The sequence below is a fragment of the Macaca nemestrina genome, chromosome 19 (assembly GCF_043159975.1).
Source record: "Macaca nemestrina isolate mMacNem1 chromosome 19, mMacNem.hap1, whole genome shotgun sequence".
Lineage (NCBI taxonomy): Eukaryota > Metazoa > Chordata > Mammalia > Primates > Cercopithecidae > Macaca > Macaca nemestrina.
Window position 1 is genome coordinate 68,076,188 of NC_092143.1, and position 13,975 is coordinate 68,090,162.

A 13,975-nucleotide genomic window follows, 5' to 3' on the forward strand; every position below is an offset into this window, starting at 1 on the left:
AAAAAAAAAGTTAGGGTAGATAGAATTCAAATCATGGAAAGTTGGTCTTTATCCTGTTAGACAATGGGGAATTAAGGAAGGTTCTTCAGCAAAGAATGTGATGTCATGGAAATGGTGTTCCCATAACAGCCCACACACAATATGGCGCTCACCATGCTGCACTGTCACTCTTGGTTAGAACAGGTGCCCCCAACAGACCACAGACATGTGTGCCTTCCACAGGAAGCACAGTACCCAAGATAGAATAGGTATGAGATGCACTTTGAGCAACGAAACACATCCAAAATAACATTTAAGGGAAAGGAAAAAAATTTCACAAGGAACTGAGGGAGATGTTTCATCCTCATTAAAATAACAAAAACAAACAAAAATACATGCCAAGAAGATAAAATCACATTTAAGGGTAGCCTGTCATAAATCAAAAAGGAGATAAAATCATAAACATGTACGCATTTATCAACATTGTCTCAAGTTCACAGACTAACAGTACCATGTATTTGTGAACAAAATTAAGGGAAAGACAGATGTTTGAATCCCAGTATAATTGTCAATTTAGCATATTCCTCTTAAAGAGCCAAAAAAGAAAGAAAGAATGAATGAGTAACCCAGGAAAAGGAAGGTCAACTAGGAAAGCATCAATATCATCTGAACATGAAGTGGTAAACGGACTCAACCAGGCAGTAGACAGCCATGGAAAGGAAGGGGGATAATATGTCCCTTGCCAGAAGTTGACACTTGACTGGCTGTAGGGAAAATGGGTTGATTCTGAGATAATACTCAGATTACAGGCTTAAAGGACTGGAAAGAAGCTGTTATCATTAAGTAGAATTTTTTTTAATCCAAAGGGAGAAATGGCTTGAAAGGGAAGGCAATGACATGGGTTTTAGAGATAGGGTCAGTATTGTAGCATTCAGGAGTTAACGATTATCCAATCTAACTTTGCATAATAGATGTGAGGAGACAGGAGCCCAAAGAGCTCAGGGAACTTGTCCAAGGCTACCTGCGTAAAGTCAATAAGAGAACCCAGGTTGAGTTGATATGCAATAAAGGTGGAATAGGATAGCCCTCAAGGAGCAGGACTGGAGCTGTGGATCTGGGAATCATCCAGGAGTGGGGGTGGCTGAAGCCAGGAGAATGGGTGTAGTTTCAGGGACAAAGCATAGAGGGAGGAAGGCAGACAGCCATGACCTTGGCAAATAACCCCAACAGCTAATACTTACTGGGTGCTCAGAGTGTGTCAGGCGCTGCTTTCAGTGTGTTCACAGGAGACATTTAACCCTCTAAAGGACTTTATGAGGTAGGTGCCTCCAGGATCCTTATTTTACAGATGGAGACCTAAGGCCCGGAGGACAGAAGTAATATACCTGAGGTCACCCAGACAGTGAGCGGCAGAGACAGGACACAACTCACACCACACATCCTCTTGGTCTGGGGGCAGAAGGAGAAAAATGAAGCCAGTGAAATAGCCAGAGAAGGATCGTCAGAGAGGTGAGAAAAAGATGCCAGTGTTACAGAAGATGAAGGACGACAGAGGGCGTGCGGGTGAGAACCCTGAGCGCCTTCTCTGTGGCAGTCACAGCAGCCACCACTGTGTCAACAGCACATGCCAGCGCCTGCACATTGCCTGGCCAGTCTCACTGATTATTTGATGAGGAGCATCAAAGAAATTGCCTCTCCAAGTTGTTAGGGCTCATGAATCGACGCTTAGCTGGAAGCCCTTCTGTTCTGAGCACATCAAGTCTATGACCTTTTCTGGTTTTTAATTTCTCCACTTAACACAAAAGCTTAGTAAAGCTGAGTGGAGATAGAGGGCATCCCCAAATCTTTCCTGTGGCTACTGTCCTTCTGAAAAGGCATGAGGTACACACGGCTTCGCTGGATGTCCAGGTGGACTGCCATCTCCTTTGATCAATCTGAAAATAGCTTGGACGTGGTCAACAGCACGGCAGCTTTCACTGTCAGGGATCTCCAGCTTCCTCATGTCTGACACAGACGGATAAAGTCTTCCGAAGATATTCTAGCCCTTCTGTGTGTTCAGAGAATCTGATGGCACATGTCTTCCAGTATTAGGAGCAGACGCAAATTTACTTTTTCATCACTATAAATAGATATATGTGCTGTCTTGTGCTATAAAAAGTGAAGTTTTGATCAATATAAGCATCTTTTTGATCTTGATATAATAGAGTTGGCCAGAATAATAGACCTTTTGATAATTACACAATATAGTCTGTAATACAATCAGAGATTGAAAAAGGAATGGAATCAGAATTTTAAATTTATATAGGAAGTTAGAGATGATTTTACCAAACTTCATTTTACAGAGTAAGAAACTGAAAGCCAGGAAGGCAAAATGACTTGCCCAGTCTCATAGCTAGGACTTGACAAAGGTGAGTCGAAGGCTCAGCTTTATGGTTCCAACTTATCCTCATTGCCTCTAAAACTACAACACGGGGTTGACTTCAGTAAAGAGTGAGCATTGTGGATTGCTAAAATTATTTTTTAAATTCATTTTAAAGTAGATGAATATTTGTAACAGTTTGGTTTTCTTACAGTATGATAAAATTGAACACCTCTAAGTAATTAAATACAATTTGAAAAGAGCAATTTTTCAGCTTTGCAGTTTGTGATGATTTGTACAACTGCAGGACAGTCTGTTATATGACTGTGAAAGGATGTTTTCCTTTTTCTCGCAAACTCTAGTTATCTCTGATTTTTTATTTTACATGAGCTATACTAAACATATTCTTCATAAAACTAGAAAACTTCTAGTTTTTCCTCTAATATTTTATAAAGAAGTAATCCTTTCAGGCAATCAAAAGCTTTTTCAGCATTTACACTGAAATTATCATGGGCAATTTGTGCAATTTACGGTAATGTAAACTTTCTTACATTTTCTGCCAAGGCCCTTTTATGACAAATCCACTTTGATCATGGGAAGATGCATTATCCCATTAGATTATTATAGTCCCTTTCCTAAGGTCAAAGTAAACAGTTTTACATCTTGGGTTAAGTGTAATACAAGCCGGTAAGATTCCATTTCCGTTGATGCTGTCAGGTTTGGGCAAAACTTACTACTATAGACATGCCTCCATCCTGAGTTGGGAATATTCCAGTCTATTAAATTATCATTGGCAGTGAGAGTTTGTTAAAAATAAAACTCCTTAGAATTTTTACATAAAATACTACAGTAAATCCGTCCATCACCTTCTGGTGCCTTAACAAGATTAAAACATTTTTTAAAGCACTCTTGGTTTTCTTTTTCTGTGACAGCAGCATTGAGAAATTGTGTGTGAAGTTCCATTCGCAGCGATTTATTGTTGACAAACCACTCCCTTTGAAAACTCTACTGCTTCTCTTCCTGTCAGAAAACTGCTTCTCCATCTCCTCCTTGGTTCCTTTACTTCCTGTGATTAAACACAGGCATCCCCTCCGGTTCTTGAGTGACTGACCTGACTCAGGCAGGACTCACACCTGTGGTTTTAAAGCCTTGGAATGTTTCATGATTCAAGTTTTTCTCCCAGCTTCCTTACAATGTCCCAGTAGTATAAAGGAGTTGGTAGGCACCAGATGACAATTAAAGGGGTGGTTAAGAGGCCTTCCTTAGAAAAGCGAACATCGCTGCTATAGAGAGTTGAACTGTATCCCCACAAAAGATCTGTCCAAGTTCTACCCCCTTGTACCTGAGAATGTGGCCTTATTTGGAAACAGGGTCTTTCCAGATGTAATTAAGTTCAGATGAGTTTATACCAGAGTACTGTGGGCCCTAAGCCAGTATGACTGGTGTCCTTATAAGAAAATGAGAAGAGACTGAGACACACACAGAGAAGGGAACGCCACAGGAAGACAGAGACGCCCAGAGAGAACAGCATGGAATGGCGGAGGCAGAGGTTGCAGTGATGCAGCCACCAGCCCAGGGATTCCCAGGAATACCTGCACACCAGAAGCGAAAAGGCATGGGACAGGTTCTCCTGCAGACCCTCTGGAAGAAACCAACCCTGCTGACATCTTGATTTTGAGTTTCTAGACTCCAGAAATGTACAAGCATAAATTTCTGTTATTTCAGCATTGTTTGTGGCATTTGTTAATGGCAGTCACGGGAGACTACCACAGCCACCCTCAAGTGGGAGTCACTGAGGCCTGTCCCCAGCAGCCACAGCCCCTCCTGCCTCTCACACCCAAATTACAGACTCCATAACATCCATGTGCCTGGGGTGCGTGCTGAAGGGAGTGGAGTGCATGGTGAACTTTCTGCTTTCCCCTGCACACTGCCATCCTGGCCTGGCCTCTGACTCAGTTTCCCTGGCATATCACCACTGATCTAACTCTTACCAGTCCCTCCTTTTGGAGCCATACCCTTTCTCTGGCCCCTGCAGCCCCCATCCAGCCCTGCTGAGATCAGCCTCAGCACCTGGAACCATGTGACACCAGCCTCCACGTTCCAATGCAGCCCCTGAACCAAACCTCCCAGCAATGCAGCATCTGCATGAGCCAAGGTCTCTACCTGTCCCTTAACAATTACGTACTGGACTGCTCTGTGGTCCTCTGAGGGCAGCCCCACTCTCAGGCCAGGCTCTCCAGCGTGTCTCCTGCTCACCCTGACTCCCTCCTAACTCCCACCAAGCCCTGCCATGGAGGCCCCACCACCCCTTCCAGCCCACCTCAGCTAGGAGGGATTTCAGACTTTTATCATGCGCTGACCTTAACCACACTGCCAGTGAACCCTAAAAGGAGCGTATGAAGCTTATACCTAAATACAAATGGACAGGTGCTCACCACAAGGCATCCCAGCAAAGCACACAGATACCTTCGTTATGCATGTATCATTCCTCTCCCACTTTTGCCTCATGGCACACACAGAACACAGTCCCATAGTGACAGCATGCTGGAGTCAATGGGCAAGGCTGCTGCCGGCTCAAGATGACTGGTAATCCATCCACGCAGGCTCTGCCCAGCTCTGAGCCTAAGGCCAATCACTCCACTCACTGCAACCCATTCTGGCTGGGAAGCCCACACTGGGGTCAACACAGGCACCCCTGGACAGGTGGGAAGTGGAAAGTGACGATGACCAGTGTGTGGGCAGATGGTGCGCAACCTCCCTGTGACAGAAGCGGACAGGTTACTCCCCCAGCTCACCTGCACTGCCCGCTGTCCCGGTCACACTGCAGCATGGCAGCCTCGCTGGTGCCCCTCCTGGAACAGTTGCAGCCTTCGCAGCCGGCCATGGGGTGGAAGCTGAATGAGTGTGTCTCACACACTTCGCACTGGGGCCTGACCGTGCGGGGAGGGCAGCGGCACTGCCCCGTCATCTCTTCACAAAGGCGCAGGCCACAGCTGCACGCTGGTCAGGGGATAAAGAAATACCTTGTGAGGGTCAGAGGCTGCCTGGGCTCCAGCAGCACTCCACCAACTGCCGGGTTTTCCAGAAGCCTCCAAAGGGTCTGAGAGAAATGTTTAGATCTGAAAGGCCCGTTTCCTGGAGTCAGGACCAACCACCCCAAATACTCGCGGCAGACAGTGTGGATGCGGAATGAGGAGCAGCTGCGCTAGCCAGCTCCAAGATAGACCCTCAAAGGAGCCCACCTTGCTGCCACTGTGTGCCACTCATATGGGGCCTCTGGACCATTGAAGGATTCTAGAAATTGGTAGGAGGCTGCTCTCAGGCTCCCTGAAGCAGCTCTACATCCACATCACCCCAGTGCCCTGTGCGTCCAGAGCCCAGGGTCAGGGCACGACCTGGCAGCACGGTCCTTGTTCCTTGGCCTCTGCATGGGGACTCTGCACACTGCATTCTGCACTGCAGTCACATGAAGTGAGCTGACCCTACCCCTCGGGCCACAGGATGGTCCTTAGATAAAAGTTCCCACGGGTTCTCATTCAGTGAGTAGTGCTGCCACATGACCCTGGCTGTCCTGTCTCAACTGAGTTTGGGTTGGGCCGACAAAATGGAAGGGGCTTCCGTGAGGAAGGGGATCAAGCTCTCCCAGACTCTGAGGTTTAAGACTTGTCACACTCATCTGCTTTGCCAAGTACATAGGTCACACAGCAGGGGAGTCACAAATACTTATCTTCTAGAACATTGCTGCTCAGAGTGCGGTCCAGGGACCAGCAGCATGGGCATCACCTGGGTGTTTATTGGAAATGTAGAGACTCAGACCCCAGCCCAGTCTCCTGAATCAGAATCTGCATTTCTCCAGATCTCCAGGTGAGTCTCTAGCACAGTGCCACTGAAGAAGCGTGCCCCAGTGAGCATCATCTACACGGGACCAGAGTAGACCTTGGGTGACGGGAAACGTGCACTTACGCTTGCAGTGTGGGAATCCATAGTGGCCTGTTGCACAGCGGGTGCACTGCCGCCCAATGATGTTGGGCCGGCATGGGCACTGCCCACCTTCAGGGCTGCAGTGAGGGCTGGTGGCTCCGGTGGGGTGGCACTCACAAGGCAGGGCACCTTTGTGGTAAAAGGCCACCAGGGACCTGGCAGAATTCTTACAGAATCTGGAGGCTGTCTGGGGGCTGTGGAGACAGAAACAACTCATGGTGATGCCCAGGGAGGTGTGTATAGGAGTGGCCTCAACCTCGCCTTTACCATCTGCTCCACCCAGCAGCATCTGTGGGAGTGGTTCATGGTTCTGGAGTCAGAGAAGAGTGGGAAATACCCCACCTCAGACTCAGTCAGTGACAGCCACACCCTCCCCCTACCACCTGCCGCAGGAGGAGACATCACAGAACAGGTCAGTGGGAACCTTGTACAGCTGGAATAAAAGAGTGGAAATAGACCTAAAGGATGAACTATATAGTATGTGAATTATAGCTCAATAAAGTGGTTACCAAAAAAGTAGACCTATGTGTGTAATAATACAACTCATAAAATGATAATGAGGAGGAGAATCGCTAACATTCATTGAATGCTGTGTGCTGGAAGCCTTAGTGACATCCCACATGACCTCCCAACCTCCCAACCGATTAGGCCTAAGCCCCAATTCACAGATAAGGCAACTGAGGCTTCTAGAAGTTAGGCGACATTCCCGAGGCTGCAGGGTTATGGAGTGGTGAGCAGCATTCACATCCACAGCCGCTTAAGAGCCTTTGCTCTTAATAGTCACTGCACAGCAGGTGTCTGCCTCCCAGGGCCTCTGGAGCGCCTGGGTTCCTCAGGAACCCTACAACAGGGAAAGGGCGGGTCCACAGAAGAGAACGGCAGGAATTGATACTCAGGACCGTCCTAGTTTTTGGCATTCAAGGACACAAGGAGAGAGGGCAGGGAGCCATGTCTCTGGACACGCCCTGCTTGGTTAGATGGTAGAGGAGAGTGGGACTCAGGGCTGATGTCCTTCCCAGTGGAGGGTACCGTGTGTGGTACGTCTTAGGAATCTGTGCTGGCACACAGGAAGCAGTGGAGAGGGAGAGAAACTCCTAACCAGCCCCTGAATCTCAGCTTGGGGTGTGGGCCCCTGTTGAGTTCACAGCTGAGGACAGTCGTCTTTCCTAGGCAGTGCATGGCAAAGTCTGTCACGGGAAGGTCAGTGTGGAGAAAGAGCATCTTCCCCTGGGACTCACTGACACTCTCTTGGGCAGTGGGGGGAAGAGGACACATCCGAGGGCCAGCCCCTCCCTGGGCCTCCAGCTGGTCAGGAATGTGGGAGTGCCTCCGCATTCCAGAGCCTTCCCACAAAGTGATACTCACTCAATGTAAAAGCTGTTTTTTCCACAATTGGTGATAAACTCGAGTGACTTGTCCATGGATTTTTTGTGAAGTATTTGGTAGTCATAGTTTTCCGTAGGCACCATTAGAACACGGACCTGAAAGAAATCCACCAGCATGTCTTAGAATTTCCAATGATGACACAGACCTAAGGCTACTTATTATACAGGTTGAGCACCCCTACTCGAAAAACCCAAAATCTGAAATGCTTCAAAATCTGAAACTTTTTGAGCACTGACATAATGCTCAAAGATCACGCTCAAAAGAAATGCTCACTGGAGCATTTTGGATTGGGGATTTTTGAATTAGGGATGCTCAATCTGTAAGTATTATGCAAATATTCCAAAATCTGAAAAAAATCTGAAATCCAAAACACTTCTGGTCCCAAGCATTTCAGATAAGAGATATTCAACCTGTACTTTCTCTTCACTGAGATCAATGCTCTTTATTGTTAAGACCAAGACCAGATGAATCGGGATTTATGAAAAACAATCACGGGAGCAGGCCAAAGCCAGGAGTAAAGGCTCAGTCCACATTACTATGCAGGGAACGATGAGTTCCCAGGCAGAGCCCTTGGAACTTCTACTCAGAGAAACAAAAGCCTTGCGTGCTGGCTGGGTGATGGGACCTTGGGGGTAAGCAGGGGTCTGCTGCATGGCCAGGGCTCCATGTGACTCATGCCTGGTGTTTCCCTGGATCTCCAGGGATGGTTGTTTTGTATTTTTAAAGGGAAACAAACCAACGTGGCAAGAACAATGCAGAAGCTAACACCATGGCTTGTCCTTGGAGCTGACATCATACCTGGTACTCTATTATGACTAACAGTAGTTTGGTTCCCTGTGCCAGTATAAATCACAATATGCTTATAGCAAATACTGTAGAAATTTTCAAACATCTTTGTCAACTGCTCACCAGCTCACAGCTTACAGGGAGCCTACTACTCTCATGATATTCAATTCAATAAACGTTTGCCGAGCACCACACACCAGGTGGTATTCCAGGCACAGGGGATGCAAAATGAACAGACGCAGCCCTTGTCTCCTAGGCAGGCAACTTCCTCAGACAGGAGGAGGCTCATGCAGAGGCCTGGAGGGCCACACAGAGGGTCCGGGCAATGCTTCCTGGAGGGCTTTACAAAAAGATGAATGAACTCTGAGCTGGGTGAGTAGGTACGCCGGACTTCTCCAGGTAGAGAAACAGACAGAAAATGTCAGAAAAAGGGCCAGTGTGAGCAACCCTGGTGGCATGAGAAGAAATGGCATATCTAGGGGCTTGAGAATGGATTTGCATGGCCAGAGAGTGAGGTGTGGGAGGGGGAGGCGTGGAGTAGGGCAATGGCAGAGAGGAGGATGAAAGATGAATTAGGGGGTCATAAGGGCCTGAGTGAGGCACATGGATCCTAGGGCAGTAAGTGGACCGTATCCCATCAGTTGTTGGAAGTCCAGAGAAGCGGCTGGGTCACACGGTATGCTCCTAGCCCTCCAGTCAGGTAGGTAATGGCCAGGAACGCGGAGGAGGCACTGGAAAGAGGTGGACCAGGAAGGGAGTGCTGGCAGGAGGCTGGCCCTGTCCAGGTGAGCGGAAGGATGGTCAGTGAGGACAACGGGGCTAGAAGAGAATGGTTGCCTCCAGGAGGCATGCCAGAGAAAGACCCTGGTGTGTGGTAACAGATGTGGGAGCAGAGCTGCTAGAGAAGGGGGCTCAGCATGACTCCAGGCACTGGTTGCCATCACTCAAGGTGATGAACAGGGTGGGCACACCGGGGCTGTGCAGGGTGCAGACTAAGTAAGGGACTTGCAAGATCTCTGGCCAGGCAGATACGCAGGAGATGGTGGTCACATACTGGAGTTCAGGAAAGATCAGAGATGACTTCACAGATGTAAGTATCCTTCCCACAGTGGAGAGAACAGAATCGATGGGCACGGAAGACGTATCCAAGGACAAATGACACAATGAGGGGCTCGGCGTCAAATCAGAAGGAACGCCAACACACAGTGACAAGTGGAAAAGGAGAAACCACCCAAGGAGCACTAGAAAAAGCGGGGGAAACAGAGAGAAAGCAGCTGCAGGGCCAAAGGCAGAAAGGAGTGAAAAATGCTCCAGAGACTGGTCAGATGAGGAAGCAGGGTCTGGTGGAGAGGGGTGATGCCTGCTCTCTTCTGTCTAGTTCCCTTGACTTTAATTGTCACATGCTTTATTTATTTATTTACTTATTTATCTATTGGGGAGCAAAAGACAGCTGTAAAATTTAAACATTTTTCTACAAATATGACTTCAATTCCTTGGAAGAATTATTTCCATGAGCCAAACAGACACTCAAAATGGCCAGCCAGGCAGGCACATGAGGAGCAAGTTGAGGGACAAGAGGAACGCACCAAAACCAAGGACTTTCCTTCTGGAACCTTCACGGTTGCAGCCACTTCAGGCTCTGAGATGTCAAACTCAATCTGGCCTTCGGCAATCACTTGATCCCGGCAGCCGAGCACATGGGGGCAAAAAGAGGCACGGAAGGAGCCTGGCAGAAAGAGAGACTTCCTGTCACGCACAGGACTGTGGGGTCGGCCCAAGGCAGGCAGCGGGGCCTGCTCACTGCGGCTCACCTGCCCGTGGCCACCCGCCGTCCACTGACACCTGCACGGGAAACGTCGGGTGCGCTGCTTGGTAAAAATGGATGACAAAGACGTATCGGCCCAGGTGTGGTGCACGTCCTCTCAGGGTCACTTGATTCTAAGAGGAAAAAAGAGGAGGAAAAAAACCCCAAAAAACCCTCAAGCTGGAGAGCTATAAGTAACTGGAATCATAGAGTAATTCAGAGGTTAAAAAACAAAACAACGTATTTACCAAAGTGAAATGACAACCCATCTTCACCCAGAAACCTTCACACATACATTTACAGTAGCTTTTTTTGCTGTTATCACAAAAACTGAAAACAAACCAAATGTCTCTTGCTTGCAGGTTGGATAAACAAACTGTGGTACAATCATACACGTTGGAGGGGGTATAATTGGTAAGTCAGGTTGAAAACCTGTTTGGCAATATTTACCAAAGTTGAACACATAACCCAGCAGTTGGCCTTCTGGGTACATACCCAAAAGAAATGTGTAATAAGTTTGCAAGAAGGCCATACTTAAATGTTCATAACAGTGCTATGCATAATAACTATGCAATAAAGAGTCTGACTCCACTTTTTTTAAGAGATCAACGCTCTTTATTGTTAAGACCAAGACCAGATGAATCGGGATTTATGAAAAACAATCACGGGAGCAGGCCAAAGCCAGGAGTAAAGGCTCAGTCCACTCTGTCTCAGAGTGACAGAGGATCTCGCTCTGTCACCCAGGCTGGAGGTCAGTGGCACAACCATAGCTCACTGCAGCCTCAAACTCCTGGGTTCAAATGGTCCTCCTGCTTCAGCCTCCCAAGTAGCTAGGACTACAAGTATGTGCCATCATGCCTGGGTACTTTTTAAATTTTTGTAGAGACAGGGTCTTCCTATGTTGCCCAGGCAGATCTTGAGCTCACAGTCTCAAGCAATACTGCTGCGTTGGCCTCCCAAAGTGCTGGATCACAGGTGTGAACCACTGTGCCCAGCTCTGACTCTATTTCTGATGTTTGCCCACTGACAGCTTTCAAGCCCTATTACACCCCTGCGCCTTTTGCCCCACACCCAGACAAGCTCATAAGACAGCTCAGGAGCTCCCAGCTCCCTCCTTTGTCGTGAGTGGGGAGTTCTAACCACACAAATTGCAGCCCCTGGGAGAGGGAGTCCTCCCTGGACAGCCCTGCCCCTCCCTCCACTCCCACTATGTAAAGGAGTCTTTTCGAGGGCTAAAAGCTACAGCCCGCCCTCCTTTTGCTTAAGCTCAAGTACAATCTCTGCTCTCCCCAGAAAGCCTCACTTTGTGAATAACGAATCGTTTAACTCACAAAAATAGCTCATCCACATTTTTCAGATGAGACCCGTGACTCAGAGAGGGTAAATAGTTCATGGAAAATCATGCACTAATTTCATGACAAAAGCAGGACTAGAACTCTGTCATCTTGATTTCAACTCATTCGCCACTATTATTCTAGACTGCCTTTCCTATATGGGATCTTATTTGATTCTATCGCTCAGATCCTGTAAATTCTCAAATCCAATGCACTGTGAACAGATGCAAACAATCTTTGAGATTTTAAGGACATAATACAGGTTGGACATCCCTAATCTGAAAATCCAAAATGCTCCAAAATCTGAAATTTTTTGAGCACTGGTATAATGTTCGAAGGAAATTCTCATTGGAACATTTTGGATTTCAGGTTTTCAGATTAGGGATGCTCAACCCATAAATATAATGCAAATATTCCAAAATCTGAAATTCAAAACATTTCTGATCACAAGCAGTTCGGATAAGGGATACTAAACCTTATAATATCATAATGTAAATTATATTTTTATAATGCAGAACTTTAAAAGTCCTGTGAATTTTTAGCTTACGAAATGCATTAATTTATTATATTTCAGCTTTGTGCTCTAGATGATTGATTAACAAATGTTTATTGAGAATTTCCTACCTGCAAGGTACTGTGCTGGTGCAGTGGGGGATACAAAAAGTTTACTGGTTCGAGACTAGCCTGGGCAACATAGCAAGACCCCGTCTCTACAGAAATAAAAAAGAAAAAAAATTGGCTGGGCAACGTGGTGCTCACCTCTAGTCCCAGCTACTTGGGAAGCTGAGATGGGAGAACTGCCTGAGCCCAGGAGTTGGAGGCTGCAGTAAGCTATGATCATGCCACTGCACTCTAGTTTGAGTGATAGAGCAAGAATCTGTCTCAAAAAAAAAAAAAAAAAAAAGGTGGGGGAGTTCTTGGCTACAATAACTATTCTAAAATTCTTATGATCTAACTTGGGAAGAAAACTAATAAACAACTATATTAAACAGCAGCAGTCCATAAAAATATAAGATACCACAATATGGGCCATGAATAATTGCCAAATGTCTAGTGGACAAAGCTTAGGAGGGAAAGGGCATCAGGCAGGGGTGGTCCTAGGCAGGATTAACCAGATGCCTGCATTTCTGGACTCTTCACAGAAGACAGTAGAGGTTCTCAAACTTCAGGAGCATCAGAATCACCTGGAGGGTTTGTTAAAACACAGATTCCTGGGCCCACCCCCAGAGCTTCCAACTCAGTAGGTCTGTAGTGGGTCTGTGAATCTGCATTGCTGACAAATTTCCAAGTGATGTGGATGCTGCTGCTTGAGGTCATACTTTGAGAACCACTGGTTTAGAAACAGCACACTACCTGTGGTGCCTTCAAGGTGACCCCAGGAAGAACATCAACAGAAGGTGAAGACTGCTGGGGCAGGTGAGGGAAAGGCCTGCCACTTACAACATCCAAAATTAATGCTGTTGGAGGAGTTTCATGGGCCAGGGAGACACAGGTGGCACTGAAAAATAGAATATTTAAAAATCTGATTTTTAAAAGAACCCAAAGCTACAGAATTGTCCATCAGTGAAGAGACAGACTTGGAGCATAGGACCACATGGGCATCAAAAGGATCCAGTGCTGGGGGAAGCACAGAACTCTAGGGATCTTTATATAACGATACTCATGCCAAGTGTATTCCAGCCACCTGTTCCATTAAACTAGTTAAAACACAGAGAATCTTGATTTTGAAGTAAAGTAAGTTAGATAGAAACTTACAAAAACTTCCCTTTCCAGAACTAAAATTAACCGTTAAAATGAGATCAATGAAATAAAACATGATTCACCTCTAAACATAAATACTGACAGAACACTATATAAGAAAGAAAAAATGCGCATTGTCTCTTTTACGCACAACCAGAACTGCATTGTGTTGGTGGTTCCTACAGTCCTAACCATGCACACCAGATTTCATGACCATGGCCATAAGCTGTTTTTGAATCTACAGCAAAACAACCCTACCAAAACCCCAATAAGCATTAGTTAGCTGATTCTCATCACATAGTTATGAGATAGGTCATTATTTTCATGGTTTTCCAAATGAAGAGTCTCAGACAGAGAGATTAAAAGATTGGAACGAAACAAGTCTTTTCGAGGGCTTAGAATAGAACTCAGGATTCCTGCCCTCCAGGGATAGGCTTAACCATTTCCCTGGCTGTTCCTGGGTCAGCTTCCTGATATTATGGAATTCTGGAAAGACTGCTGGGGTAAATTATTTAGCTGGTTTTTCTTTCTTTCTGTTTTAAATCCACTCCCAGACTTTAGCACCTTGGCTTATGATCATTTCTGATGTTGAGTATAAAGTTTCGG

General features: G+C 46.5%; 1 protein-coding gene across 3 annotated transcripts in view; it reads right to left on the minus strand.

Moving 5' to 3' along the window:
• Window positions 1-13,975, minus strand: part of LOC105465071 (laminin subunit alpha 3) — a 273,415-nt gene that overhangs the window by 104,321 nt on the left and 155,119 nt on the right. For all 3 annotated transcript variants that reach the window (XM_011713306.2, XM_011713298.3, XM_011713310.3), the window contains 6 exons: window positions 12,983-13,127; window positions 10,303-10,429; window positions 10,078-10,217; window positions 7,685-7,800; window positions 6,302-6,513; window positions 5,134-5,338 (listed from right to left, as the gene is read on the minus strand). In XM_011713306.2, the coding sequence (XP_011711608.2) occupies window positions 5,134-5,338; window positions 6,302-6,513; window positions 7,685-7,800; window positions 10,078-10,217; window positions 10,303-10,429; window positions 12,983-13,127 (945 nt within the window). The remainder of the gene's footprint in view (window positions 1-5,133; window positions 5,339-6,301; window positions 6,514-7,684; window positions 7,801-10,077; window positions 10,218-10,302; window positions 10,430-12,982; window positions 13,128-13,975) is intronic.